Here is a 15372-nt window from a genome sequence, read left to right on the forward strand (position 1 = left end):
CCAAAAGTATAAATAACCAATAAAAATATGAAAACCATGACCTCATTAGCAATCAAAGAAATGCAGATTAAACATCTCATACAATGTTGGTAAGAATAGAAAATAGTATCTACAGTCTTTCCAAAGGACATAGCTATATTATGCATGCACACAACCTACGCATGTCATTTTTCAAGAAATTTTACTTCTGAAAATTTACCGTAATAAGTATATTCAGAGTCCTGATAGTGTTCATTGTATCTCTCCTTCTAAGATGGAAAAGTTACAGTTAATCAATGATGGATCTTGTAGTTTAACCAAAACCCTAAGAAAAGTGATGTCACACAATAGAACATTGTCTAGTCATGAAAATTTTGGAGCCAATTGTATTAATTGGCAGGCAAAGATATTAATGGCATATAGGAACAGTTTTAGAAAAATCGGCACCAAAATCTTAACATGAACTAGCTCAGATTGAATGGTAACATAAGGTTTGTTTGCTTTTAAAATAATTTTGGGGAGTGAGCACTTAAGATTTTTATACAGAGAAAAAAATGCCATTTTTAAATTTAAAAAAATTAAAGGAGAAAGAGTCAGATGAACAAACATATATGGTGTATCTTCAGTGACTTTAGAAGAGAGCATTTCTCAACATTCAGGTCCCTGATCTGGGAGCAGCGGTAGGCCTGTGAGGAGGATCATGGATGACACAGGCTATTGAGATAATTTGACAAACCCCTTGCTCTCATTCAGACTCCCCAGGTATGCCCTGTTTATAATTTGGCTTATGATTCTGTTTGCCTACTGTGAAGATGAGAATGTTGATTAGCCACAGGAACATGTATTCCTCTGGACTTAACATTTATCTGTGTAAATTAATTACTTGGCAGTCTAGTTCCATACTTAATTATTATCAGAGGCTTACTTGGTAAACATAATCCTCAACATTTATAGCTGTTTTGATTGTATAAAATACCCCACCTTAGTTTAAAAAGAAAGAGGTTTGAACAATATTTTGCAATACAAGAGTCAATATAGAGATCAGATTTCAAGTCAGCAAAGTGCAAAAACCATTGATTTGACACAGAGCATTAAAAGGAAAATTGTAATCTGAAGAAAATCAGTATTCTGTTCTCTCTTTATATTGAAGGAATTAAATGAATTTGTCTCTTCTCAAATAATAGTTTTTTTTTTCTTAATCCATATTGAATATTGCTTAAGCATCTCTTATTTCTGTATTTCAGGTCTGGTTTTCTTCTGGAGCATTTATCCGTGCTGATCTTAGTGAATGGGGCATGAGTTTAACCATCAGAGCCCCTAGCCTAGACTATAGAAACACTTTGGGGCTTTGTGGCACCTTTGATGAAAACCCAGAAAATGATTTCCATAATAAAAATGGGATAAAAATTGATCTAACTTTTGATAATTGTGTTGCTTTTATTAATGAATGGAGGTAAGAAAGTAAACTGTTTTCATTTGTTATTGTGTTTAGTGGAGACACAATACTCTTTTTTTTTTTTTTTTTTTTTGGCAACATGTTACTGAGAAAAAATGTTCTTATGCAATTTATTATTCTTTTCTGGAAGGATTTTGCCAGGGAAAAGCATGTTTGACACAATGCCAGTTTCTCCACCTTCACCTGGAAAACTGTCTTATTGTAGCTGCTCATCGGACACTAATTCTTTATATCCTTCCAATCGTCTGGACAGTGCTTCTCAACAAGAGATTGTTTCAGGTTGCAGAGATCTCAAACATGTCAGATTCTCTTTCTTGATACCAGAACTAGATGTCACCTCTGAGTATATTAATTCAGAAGCTCTTATCAGAGGGATAGATGGGTCTACATCTGGAGAAGAAAATAATTTGAACTTCCTTCCTCAAGAAGAAAAGCATGTGAACCTAACCAAACTGGAATTACATTTACAAAAACATCCTGGAAATGAAAAACAAGAGGCACCAAAAACTCTGGACGATGGGAAACATACACGGGGCGAGGGTAGCCACAGCCAGGAGATGAGGCGGGATCCACAAAACAGATGGAAACGGCAAAACTTTTACGAGTTTCTTCCCATGTTTGCTTTCCAAAGTCTTAGCCAAAGCAACCTAGAAGAATTTGCTTATTTCTTCCCTGAGGACCATATTGAGGATGTCCACCAGGAGTTTGTCCCTACGTGGCCCACACCCTCTGGTCTCACCGAACACGGCACTTTGGCGCTCTGCCAGCAGACTCTTGCCAACTCTAGCATAGGAAGACACTGTCTCGCCTTTCTGGGCAAGAGCCTAGACACTGCTATAGATATGTGTGTTAAAGATGTTCTCCTAAAAGATGATCTTAGCTGGGCAGAAGCAGGTGTGGCTCTTTTAGAAAATGAATGTGAAAAGAGAATTTTGGAAGAGGGGAAATACAGCACAGAATACAGCAAGTCAGTTGAAGACATTCTCGAGGTCCTCAGATGCCCCAGTTTATGCAGTGGCAATGGGCAGTGTGTGGAATGGGGATGCGCATGCTCCCCAGGCTTTAGTTCTTATGACTGCAGTGATTCACATGGTGAGTGAGAACTCTACAGCTTTGATATTGCATATGCTATTGGGTTATAGAAATTCTTTGTTCTTTTTTTTACTTTCAGTATCTTAACAGGGTTTATTCAGATTATTTAGGGAAAAGAACCCCAATTAACTAATCGATACAGTCATAATTCTTCCAAAGCATCTCATCTTAGATAAAAGCTGTGGTACTTATAATAGCCTATAGGGCAGGCTGTACCTCTTCAAACTCATCTCCTACAACTAAAACCCTCACTCATTTCACTCTACCCACTTTGGTTTCTGTAATGCCAAGTTCTCTTGACCTCAGGGTCTTTGCATGCAGTTCGTCCCTTCTGTTGTAGAGAATAATCATTTTTTTCTAGAACTCAAATTTAGTATTTTTTGGATACTGTGTTTCTAATATTCTGCTAATTATGCCAGTTTCCTTAATTTTTTTTCTCTAATCCACCTACATGGTACAAACTATTATATCCCAATATGTAAGAGAAAGAAATTTTTAAATATCAATTTGTGGGGCACCTGGGTAGCTCATTCAGTTAAGCATCTGTCCAGCTCAAGTCATGAACACAGTATTGACCCTGTGATCCAACCAGCGTGGGCATTGGGCTTCCTGCTCAGCGGGGAGCCTGCTTCTTCCTCTGCCTTTGCCCAACCCCCCTGCTCTTGTTCTCTCTCTCAAATAAATAAACAAAATCTTTAAAAAAAAATTATTTTGATTTCATTAGCCATTAAACCAGCAATTCCAGATTTTCCTTCTACCCCCACCATCCCACCCTTCTATCTGAGAGACTTTGCCATCTCAGTAAATACAAACTTCACTCCTCTGACTGTTCACATGAAAAACTTGCAGTCATTTTGACTCTTCATCTTTTTTTTTTTCCATGCTCAGGCTTAATCCATTAGTAGCAAATCTGACTCTAGCTTCAACAACTTTCATCTCTTCCCCAGCTACAACTTAGTCCAAGCCACCTTTATTTCTCATCTGGATTATTATTATTATTATTATTTCTCAAAAATTTATTATTTATTATTATATTATTGTATTTTTATTTATTATTTATTATTTATTTATTATATTTTATTCATTATTTATTTAATTATTTATTTATTATTTATTTTTATTTTATTTATTATTATATTTCTCAAAATTTATTCTCCATACAGCAGCTAAAGTGATCCCTTTGAAATGGTAGTGGAATTATAGTACTCCTGCTTAAATCCCTCTCATGGCTCTCCTTTTCCTTCCAAGTAAAACCTACCATGGTCTAGAAGACCCAATGCAGTTGGAGCTTCCTCTCTCACTGAATTTCATCTGTCATTCTCTCCACGGCCCTCCAGTGTTATTAAATGGTTGCTTTGCTGTTTCTCAACGAGGCCAAACCTGCTCCAACCTCAGGACCTTTGCATGTACTTTCCCTCTCACTGAAGCATTCTTCCAACATCTATCTTTGTGATGGACTTCCTTCTCTTCTCTCTTCAAATGTCATTATTTGAGACATCTTCCATGGTCATTCAAAATAAAGTAGTTTCCTTCACACACCCCATAGTCTTTATGTCCCTACAATATTTAATATATGTTTTCTTCATAGTCTTGAAAACATTTATGCAATATACTTTATTTTTCACTTGTTTATTTTTTGTCCTCCTATATTAGAATGTAAGTTATAAGAAGGCAGGAGCTTTATTCTGTTCATATATCCCTGGTGCCTAGAATAACATCAGAAAAAAAAATGCTCAGTAAACATTTGTTGAATATGAAAGAATAAACTAGCAAATATATATTTTTAATTTTCACAAATATTTTAGTGTTCTGAGCACATAATTTATGATCTTATATTCCATTGCTAGTAAAGTTATATTCACTTATATTTTGCCAGTACTTAGAGAACTGTTACTTTTATATGCAGCATTTATCTATTTTGACAGCCAGATCTTGCTGATACAGATAGTGTATCGTCTTACCGAGACCAGAATCAGATATATAAAAATATGATGATCAGTTAACTCTGATGGCTAGGAGAAATTTTTTTTTCCAGTGATTGAAAGTACACCTAAGATTGTGGTGGCATATAGGATAGCAATAATACATAAGAACATAGTAACATTTTCATGAAATTTTGATAACTCTTATACTGTTTAAGAATTTTTAAATTTTAACTCATTAAATTTTAACATATTGCTAATTACACTGTTTTATTACAAAGGTATTTTTTAAGTTTTTTTTTTTTTAGGGATTTTATTTATTTATCTGACAGAGAGAGATCACAAGTAGGCAGAGCAGCAAGCAGAGAGAGAGGGGGAAAGCAGGCTCCCTGCTGAGCAGAGAGCCCGATGTGGGTCTCAATCCCAGGACCCTGAGATCATGACCTGAGCTGAAGGCAGAGGCTTTAACCCACTCAGCCACCCAGACACCCCTACCCCTATTTTTGGTATAACCCATTTCTATGGCACAGACCAAAATGGCAAGAACAAAACACAAGCCATTGTAGTAGCAATTTCTTAATGCTTGTAAATAATTGGTATTAAACATTATTAAAACATTAATTAAACCTGTATATTTAGGCACTGGTAGTATCTTTAATGCTATTTTTATTGCTTTAATGGTGGGTCACACTTAACACCAGATTTCTCTTAATATTTAATAGTTCAGGGGTGCCTGGGTGGCTTAGTAGGTTAAGAGTCATGATCCTGGGACCTGGGATGGAGCCCCTGGTTGGGCTTCCTGCTCAGCAGGGAGCCTCCTGCTCCCTCTCCCTGCCACTCCCCTGCTTGTACTCTCTCTGTCAATAAATAATATCTTTAAAATACATACATACAGGGATGCCTGGGTGGCTCAGTTGGTTAAGCAGCTGCCTTCGGCTCAGGTCATGATCCTACCTCGTCCTGGGATCGAGACCCACATCGGGCTCTTTGCTTGGCCGGGAGCCTGCTTCTCCCTCTGCCTCTGCTTGCCTCTCTGCCTGCCTGTGCTCGCTCAGGCTCTCTCTCTCTCTGACAAATTAAAAAAAACCACAAAAACAAAAAAGCCCTTTAAATAAATAAATAAAGCAAAATAAAATAAAGTACATACATACATAGATATACATATATATATTTGTTTAATGTACTAATATTTAGAGTAGAGTTCAGAATATATTTTCCATATGCTTTTAACTTGGACCTTGAAAATAATTAGTTTATTTTTCTGGAATTAAAGAAAATTTGTACATTTTGTTTTATCATTCTGTCCAAAGACAGGGCTCCTGAAATTATAGAACTCGAGAATGCTGGATTCTGTAATATTCGAAAATATAATTGTATGACAGTGAGAGTGTTTGGTCAAGGCTTCAAAGAATCACCTTCAATTAAATGTGAAGTTACTAAACTGCAGGTATGTTAATTATAGTGTTGAAAAACAATCAAGTTTATGATTTATTCAGATTAATTTTATCCTGAATTAATTTGTTCTGTCCATTAATAACATAATTCCAATGGATGTCATAGCCACAGAGCGCTCAATAGAAAAATGGTTGAATTGCTTGACCTTAAAACTTCTTCCTTATTTGTTAACTCTATTAAACTATTTTATATAATTTTTATTGCAGTATTGGTTCATTATTCTAGTTATAATAAAAAATTAAAATAATATTAAGCTTGATATGGAAGCTTCTGTATTTATTAAAATGTAAAACCATAAAGAATAGAGATCATTTTTATCCAAGTCAGCCTGTGTGGCTTAAGGGGCACAGGGATATGAACAGTTCCCTTTACAAAACAAAAAGTTGAAGAATAATTGCACTTAGCCCTTTTTTTCTTTATCCCTTTTTCTTTCTTTAGGCCATAAATAATGGACATGATCACTCAGTTTGAACACTGGTATATCAGATTACACCTTATTTTGATGATTATTTATATGGTCTTCCTTTTCTTTATTCAAGTGGATTTTTATTTTAAGGGAAATTCTTTGAAAGCACCTACTTGGATAAGCTGAAAACTGAAGACAGCAAATGACATTTTAGCATTCTTTTTACTTTTTTTCTAAATTGCTAAAGCCAAATGGGATCCTGAGATTGAGAATTTAAGGAGGAAATAACTTTCGTATCTGTCTTTATCAAATATTTATACAAGAAAAATATGCTTATTTCCAGATTTTTGAGTAGAGCTTTTCTAAATAACCATGAAATATTTTAATCCTAATGAAATAATAAGACATACAATAGAAAATGGAATATATGTATAATTTTGTTCACTTAGTATTACTCAAGAGAGTAGACATTATATTGTTTGTGGCAGAATAAATCATATATCACACTACCATTAAGTGATTTGCCAAGAAAGAGAAAGTACACTTTGTACTTACTTTCAGATATATTATTTGCTGTGATATTTATTCTCATACTACCTTTTTTTCGCCTAAACATTTGAGAAAGAGCACACTATGAAATTTTCTAACATGCTATACAGAACTACAGAAAGAAATATTGATGTTCACTAGCCCAAACCAAACTTACTTAGCTTAGCTATTTTCTTTAGCACCCTGTTCAGGATATTTATATATTTCATTTGTAATATGATTTTTTTTTAATGTTTGTATTCTACTTTGAATATCCTCTGCCCTCTGGTTGATTTTAGTTATGTACTTATTTGGAACGTATACAAAATACTCTCATGGTTCTGAGGGTTTGCACCATACGAAAGGTACACACAGAGAAATGTCACTGTTTTATCATCTCTACCATTCTGTCCATTACCCTTTCTTTCCATCCCATTCCCATCTATCCCCTGAAAGTATCCACTTTCACTCTTCTCTGGTTTATTCTTACTGCCTTTCTTTTGCACAAAGGAACAGATAAATCCCTTTTTTTCACATGAGAGGTAGCATATTATAGATGTTCTTTTCTACTTTTGCAGTAGTAATTTTCAACAAGTCTTTATCTAGAGATGCAAGCACCCACCCAATCCTTTCTTTCACTCCCTGCCCCCAGACCAGGACTTTACAGAATCCAATTTTAAAATACTTAGAGGATTAAATCCAAATAGCTATCCTAAAAATGAATGGCCCTTTGTGATCCAGCTCTTGTCTATTTTTGCAAACTTGAACCTCCTGGATATGCTCTACTAAAATCTCATGCTGTCTCTCGCATCCCCGCATTTCACTTGCTATTCCCTCCAAACAAATTGAATACCACTCTCTCCATTTCTGCTCCCTGTGTCCGAAGAGCAGTCTCTTCTACTTTCAGGAGGAGAAGCCTCCCGTGACTGCTAGACTCAGTGGCTTCTTTCTCTCTCATTAAGCTTTATTTGAGTCTTGGTTACAATAATATTAAAATTATTTTGTCTGTCTTTTCCTCTGTGATCTTTTTCATCAGAAAGTCCTCAGCACCTATAGAAACTCACAAAATATTGATGAATGGAAAGTAAATAGAACTCTCTTTATTCCTTATTTGGGGTAGGCTTCTCTAAATGTGGCTGGAAATGATGTCTGTATGAAATCTCGTTCAATACACAAAGTCCTGTATCCATCTAAGTGTCCTTATCATGACGACCCGGAGACATTGTCAGTCGCCCTCCATAGGGAGGGACCACCGAACTGACCTGTCTGTAGGGCCAGACTCTACACATCCCCTTAAACGTGGTTCTACTGTGACCTACTCTGTCAGTCATCAGTATTTAACAAGATAGTTTCTGCTGGCTGCAGATGACCACATGTTCTTGCCTTCTTTTCCATCTCCTACTGACCCTCAGTATGGCAGCATCAACATGCTCCTTGCCCATTTCTGAGCAATTGAAAGCATTCTACAGTCATAAATTAAAAAAAAATTAAATCAAAATATTGTTAATAAAATATGGCTTTTTAGTTTTCTATGTAGTTAGCAGGACCCAGAAAATTACTCTGGCTTTTCTTGTTTAGGCACCAATGCATTTTAATACTGAAAAGTAATCCCTTAATATAGATTAAGTATGATTTGCTACTGAGTTATTAAGTAGGGTGAACTGGTTAGAATTAAGTTTTCAGTTACGTAAATTTATCCAAACTGCCTTGAGCAAAAATGGTACTTATTATGAGGACAGTATGTTTTTCACGGAGTCAGGATTAGAATGTAATTGCCGACTTCTCGGGAATAACTTGAATTTGGGACTTGAACACATGAAAACTCAGTATGTCTGCATTTGTATGTGTGTGTAGTTATCTATCTCAGTTCTTTTTTTCTCTGTGGGCTTCATTTTTCCCTTTCATTAGATACTGGCTTTCTCCACGTAGTGAAAAACAACAGCTGCCCATAGCTCCATAACTTTGTGTCTTGCACCTCAAGCCACCAGAAGCAGACTGGTCCAACGTACCCCCGGGACAAAGTTAAAATAGTCCAAGTAATCAAAACATTAGCTCAACTTAGATCCACCCCTGGAGTGGTTACATGTAGTCAGGAAGATGGGTCATATAAGAACATGAGAGGGCTCTGGGAACCAGACAGAAAGAACAATTTCAAGTTGCAGGAGAAGGTTAGGAGCTTTTGCAGGAGAAATGACTTCCTGGGTAGGAAATCAATCCACTGTTGGCCAGTTATGTAGTCAAATGTGTTTCCTCTTGCTACAAAACTCATGGCATGGTGATTCATTATGTGTGACTGATATTGGTAACTTCTTTCATTTGAACTCACAAGAAATGCATGAGGTGTCAGAAGCAGTTTACATCAAATTAAAGTGTATATGGTTTTCATTATTCTGGATAAAATTCAATGTTGATGTCACTTTTATTACTTCATTATATATTCCATTATACCAGCCATGCATTTTAAAATTTATCTTTTGATTATATGTAATTCACTAGCAAGGAGTTTCTATAATTAAACAGAGGTTAATTGCCTTCTCATTATGCCTTTAGTATAATAACAGTAAATGGGTCCTTGGAAAAGCTGTCTACACGAATACTGTTTTTCAAAATAGCAGAACCATTGATTGTCAGCTGCCCCCTGATGTTCAACAGTCTGATACCATAAATCTGATGGGGGAGAAACCAATTGCAAAGTGGCAATTAAAGGTAAAAGAGAAAAGACATAAGTAAATTTTATATATTAAAATTTCATAATGAATTTATGAAGCTACATTTAGAATAGATCTTCTGATTATAAAACTATATCTTACAGGTATCTAATGATGGTTATAAGTTCAGTAATCCCAAAATAATGATCATATATGATGGGGCTTGTCAAGTTTGTGGTCTCTATGGGAAGGACTCATGTACTATAAAGGTATGCATTTTTTTCCACTTATTTTCACATTTACACAGTTGGTATTTTCATTTCCCATGCTATTGGCATATTAATGGCATATTAGTTTTTTCACCTTCATATCAGAAATACTAATGGAGAAAAGCCTTTCTCAAGTTTATATACAGTTAACTAAAATTGTTATTCTGCCCATAACTGTTGTTGAAATGGCAAGGAGAAGGTTTCTACCTTGTATGTTTTGAAATGGCAAGTGTTTATTCCTTAAAAAAATTCCTTAAAAAAAAAAAGAAAGGAGGTTCAGATTGAATTTTAACTCTTACATATATTCCTTCTGAAATAGTAATAATGATTTTCCAGTAAGATGTCTCTCCACAGTTACCTAATCTTCTTTGTAACTAGAGGCGTGCAGGATGGAGCTTGTAAAATGTATAAGGCTAGCACTTTTATAAGGAGGTTTTTTGTTTTGGGTTTTGTTTGTTGTTGTTGTTGTTGTTGCTGTTGTTTTGTGGCAACTAAATTCATTGGACCTCGCAAATCTCTACCACTGAAGGAATTACGGAAGAGCCCAGCCAGAGCTGAATCCTCACAGCCACACCCTCCTCATTTAGCTGCAGTCTGTTGGTTTATCAACAGATCTTTCTCATAGGCCAGCTACTGATGTAATAGATGCCAGGGATCTAATATTACTTGGCTCTTCAAAACTGAGAAGCATATAAAATAATATTTATGTAGATAAAAATTTAAAGTATTATTTTAAGTTTTAGATCTTTCTTCCCCTGAGATTAGCAACTAGATGTTATCAATAAGAAGTTTCTGTTTCTGAAAAGTTGTTTGATTCTTACTTTCCCTTAAATATTCCATTTCCACATGTCTTATAAGAAATACTTTTAAAATGTTATAATTCACAATTGTTTTATATTGTTGGGGCTATTTTGTTTTTATTTTTTGTATTGTGTTCTAAGTGACATCAGAAGAGATTTTTGTCAAATATGCAAAGTTTATATATGCTGAACAAAATTTGGTCTTTTTCTCGGGTTGAAAATGATTGCTACATTTAATGTTATTTCTTTGCAGATCAGCTTCTCTATTATTTTGTATAAGGATATCCATTGTCAAATGTGGATAATTATATCATAGTTCTTGTTCAGTTTTGCCATATTCAGAGAACATAGTGGGCTCCTAGAGCAAGGGAAAATCGTTAGAAACTAATGTGTTTCAGTAAGATGAGCAGGGGAAAAATTGTTTCATTTCTTTATTAATAGAGCATTTCCAGCCTGAGTTAGCAGTAAAAACAAAACAAAACAAAGAAAAAACAAGAAGAAAACACAGGTTTTCTTCCTTGTTATTTATAAACTAATTCTACACAAAGATAAATCTACATATATATTTTCTTATTCCCTCCTTATTGATCAATTCCATACGCAAATTGCACAAAAGAAAATGATTTGTTTTCTAACATACATTTATGATGAGGATATATGAAAAAATGTTTCCTAACCAGAATAGACTTATTATATGCTTTCACTGAAATCACCAACATATATGGTATTTCCTTTCTATGTACATTTTTTTTCCTAAACACTAACTATAATGACATCTTAATTGTTTTTCTCTTTTTAAAATTTCCATTAGGAAAATGTTTGCATTATAGATGGGATCTGCTACATTGAAGGAGATAAAAATCCTACCAGCCCTTGTTTGATTTGTAGACCAAAAATTTCAAAATTTACTTGGTCATTTTTAGAAAGTAAGTTAATCTTTATTAATCCAGATATTTTCTCTACAAGATGTTTTTAAGTGATTTTAAAGCATATTTAAGATGTGTTTAATTTAGGATCCTTCCTAACTGCATGACTTACTTTGCTTGGACATAATATAGGATGAAATGTTATTTCATGTAATTTCTATGATTATAATACAATAGGGTATGGGATTTCCATTTTAATATTTATACTGAAAGCAAATGTGAATTATTAATGGAAGAAATGGGAATGGCTAATTCAGTTACACACAGTTTGTACAAGTCAAATAGCTACTAACAAAATAGGCTCTCAAGTACTATATAAAACGTCCATCAGTAAAGTTGGTGGGTTTAGTGGAAAGAGAACATTACTTTGAGACCAAAGCTCTATATCCTATCCTTAGCCTTATTTCTTTTTAGTTTTGTGACAAGACATTTAGCTATTTAAATTCGAGAGGCCATGCATTCACCAGCTGTTAAATAAGTCTTCCTGGATTCAGTAATCTATTAAGTGCCTTCCAGCCCTACCTTTCTGTGACTACGTGAATATAATAGTGGGTCCAGATAATGTCTGAATACTTAGTTCCATCCGAAAAAAACACCCCACCTCATAGTCATGTACCATATAATTTCTTCACTTCCTTAAGTACAGCTATATATAATTCCACATAGATGTTTCTTATTCTCTTTCCCCAGTGAAAAGACCAGGCATCACAAAATACAATGAGATATATTTACTCCCTGGCCCCATCCCCATGTAATTTTATCTGAGTCATAAAACCTTTTATTTATACTGTGCTTTATAACATCACTATATATATTACTGTATATACAAATTTCATGACTGCATTAGACCATTTGTCAGATGATTCATTGCTCAGGTGCAAGACCCATGGGGTGTTATGGGAAGACAATGAAAATTTGAAGAAGAATTTAGTGCCAGGGACAAGGGAAACACACTATAGCTTCTGAATTGGTATCTGTGTTTTTAATGGTTTTGGTATGACTGACTCATCATAGATTTACAATGTTCAAGGATACCAGGGGTCTGGAAATACCATCTGTCCCAAGTTTCTTGTATTGAGGGATGAGGAAATTAAAATCAGTAAATTGTATAAAGATATATGAGGGCAGAGCAGGAACCAGCACTACACTCTCTTGGCATCAGTGCTTTGTTGATGCAAGTGGAGTGTGTTTGTGCCCAGCACAATGGAAAAGGCTGTTCTTCCAATCTGTTAAGCCAGTTGGCAAGGGAGGGAGCCATTTTTTAATGTGACATTGTAAAAAGATGTTTTAAAGCATTACTTGAGCACAAAAGGAGCACTCTCTGTCTTCTGAAATAACCAGAGTTCCAGCAAGTGAGCTTGGCAGCAGGAAAGATCTCTGAGGAGCAGAGGGTTGCTGTGACTCTGTGGCCCCCAGTTATAAAGGGGGAGACAAGTACAGTGAGGAAGAGTCAGGGGAGTCAAATGAACAGTCCAGACATGGTGGAGAGTAAAGGAGAAATAAAGAAAAGAAGATGCTGAGAGGGAAAGTAAAGCTGAAAAGGGTAGAGGACAAAGAAGAGTGAGAGAACAAGCACTGAGTTGGTCGACATGGAGAGGTAATTGCAGACAGGAAAGAAGAGGAATCCAGTTTGGGGAATGCAGAAGTGTTTCTCTGTTCAAAGTGCTTTTACACTCTTGTAGCAAAGTTTGAAGTCTTGGACCTGTGAGTTACTTTTACATTTTCTCAGAATGCAATTGAGTTTATTCTGAATGTTAAAAAAAAAAAAAAAAGGTAATGGAAGTTAGCTGAGTTTGAACTTCATCAGAAAGTTCCAGTAGGAGCTCTCTCTATTGTACTTTCCCTTTTCCTTTATTTTTTTTCTACACGAGTACAAAGTAAATGTTTTCTCTGTGACAGACAACCAACCCCCAGTGATTCAAATACCGCAAGACAAATTGCAGACATTTTTGGGGGAGAACTTTGTGTACCAGTTCATGGCCTTGGATCCCGAAGGTTCTGACATCCATTTTACCTTGGACTCAGGTCCTGAGGGAGCAAATGTTTCCTCTACAGGACTTCTCACATGGAAAGCAGAGTCCCAGACTCCACGGCAATTCACTTTACTCTTTAACGACGACTGCAATGCTGAAACAAGAGTCACGATTATGGTAATATTTATCATTACATAAATGCCACTGAATTAATTAGCAATATCGGTATCCATTTTAAACTTAAAATCCTTAATTTGTGAAGAGGAACTAAATTATTCAACATTTCATGGAAAATTAAACTGCCAACATGCTGTTTTTGTCAGAATTTAAAATCTTATGGAGATTCTCAATTCTAGAGCATGGAGCTAAAGGATCATTTTCACCTGTACTTAACTATGATAAGGATAAAGAATGTATTCATTTCTGCCTCTCTGAAAGACCTGTGCTCAACCTAAGGTTGATAATTATACCCTTTCATTCAAGCAAAGTCATTTTTTATTGACCATTCTTTAGATATTATCAGTCATGAGCTGTTAATACTATTTTTTTTTTTGCACTGTATATGCTCAACATTTGGGACACACTCATACAGAAGTAATGGTATGAAGTGCAGTTGTGTACAATTTCATGGTAACCACAGAATTCAAGTGACTGTTTACTCTCTGTATTTTGGGATAACTCAGGGGCATGACTGCTTTACTCCTTACGGATTTTTGTTTCAGTTGTGGTGCGTGCATTATAGAAAGTGATCAATCATCTTGTAACATTTTTTTTTAAGATTTTATTTATTTATTTGTCAGAGAGAGTGAGCACAGGCAGACAGAGAGGCAGGCAGAGGCAGAGGGAGAAGCAGGCTCCCTGCTGAGCAAGGAGCCCGACATGGGACTCGATTCCAGGACGCTGGGATCATGACCTAAGCCGAAGGCAGCTGCTTAACCAACTGAGCCACCCAGACGTCCCATCTTGTAACATTTTTAAAAATTATCCCCAGCATTTATATTTTGGCTATGCTTTTGAAAGTTTGCATAATTACTTTATTAACATATCTTTTGAAATAGTCTTTTACATTAAATATATATTTTTTTAAAATTAATTAATTAATTAATTAATTTTTGTAAAACTTGTGGTCTGGTCTTGTACATAAACATACATACCAATCAAAATTTCTGGAGCATAAATTGAAGTTAATTTTATTGAAAAATAAAGCATCTTACTTTTTGTTTCTTTTGGAGGTGACTGTGAAGTCTTGTGATTGCTTGAATGGTGGATCATGTGTGTCAGACAGGAAATTTCCTCCAGGAAGTGGAATGTACCTGTGCATCTGCTTGCCTGGCTTTGAGGGGGTTCTCTGTGAAGTGAACGTCACTGAGTGTCAGTCGAACCCCTGTGGCCTTGGCAGGTGTATTAGTGGATTTCCCAGTTATTCTTGTGTATGTCCGCCTGAACTCAAAGGTGAGTTTTGGTTCTTCATGAGTGAAATTAGTATGTGATCAGATTAGAAAGGAAAGTTCTGTGGCTTTCCAAGTAATCTACAGATTGCTCAAGCAAGTGTATGTTCCTAAAGATTTTAATATACACTTAGAAAGTGTGGTAATAGTCATCACAAATACATTTGCTACCAATATCCTTTTATTATTGTACATTGCTTACAGAAACTCTTATAATTTTGCCCATTTTTGTCATTTTAATGGCAATACTCTATGGCTGTGTTGTATTTTGCAGGTTCCTAAACATTTCTGTCTAAATTTGGTAGGTAAAGTATTTAAATGTATTCAATTGAAATATAACATGGGATAATGAAGAAGTTTGCCATGGGAAATGTAAAAATTATCATTTAAGAAAGGTTGATAATTCATTTACTTAAAAGATCATGATATAAAGTTAAAGTTGCAATCAAATGAAATTTGCTAACTCATTA

At 35.2% G+C, this 15372-nt stretch overlaps 1 protein-coding gene across 3 annotated transcripts in view; it reads left to right on the forward strand.

The window, feature by feature from the left end:
- The window catches only part of VWDE (von Willebrand factor D and EGF domains), a 70793-nt gene that overhangs the window by 34148 nt on the left and 21273 nt on the right, over nt 1-15372 (forward strand). For 2 of the 3 annotated variants that reach the window (XM_082693303.1, XM_082693304.1), the window contains exons 11-18: nt 1224-1432; nt 1566-2527; nt 5760-5896; nt 9389-9544; nt 9651-9755; nt 11367-11481; nt 13381-13631; nt 14687-14906. In XM_082693303.1, the coding sequence (XP_082549429.1) occupies nt 1224-1432; nt 1566-2527; nt 5760-5896; nt 9389-9544; nt 9651-9755; nt 11367-11481; nt 13381-13631; nt 14687-14906 (2155 nt within the window). The remainder of the gene's footprint in view (nt 1-1223; nt 1433-1565; nt 2528-5759; nt 5897-9388; nt 9545-9650; nt 9756-11366; nt 11482-13380; nt 13632-14686; nt 14907-15372) is intronic. The other variant, XM_082693305.1, reaches the window with a different exon arrangement.

Source organism: Mustela nivalis (assembly GCF_964662115.1).
Source record: "Mustela nivalis genome assembly, chromosome: 12".
NCBI lineage: Eukaryota > Metazoa > Chordata > Mammalia > Carnivora > Mustelidae > Mustela > Mustela nivalis.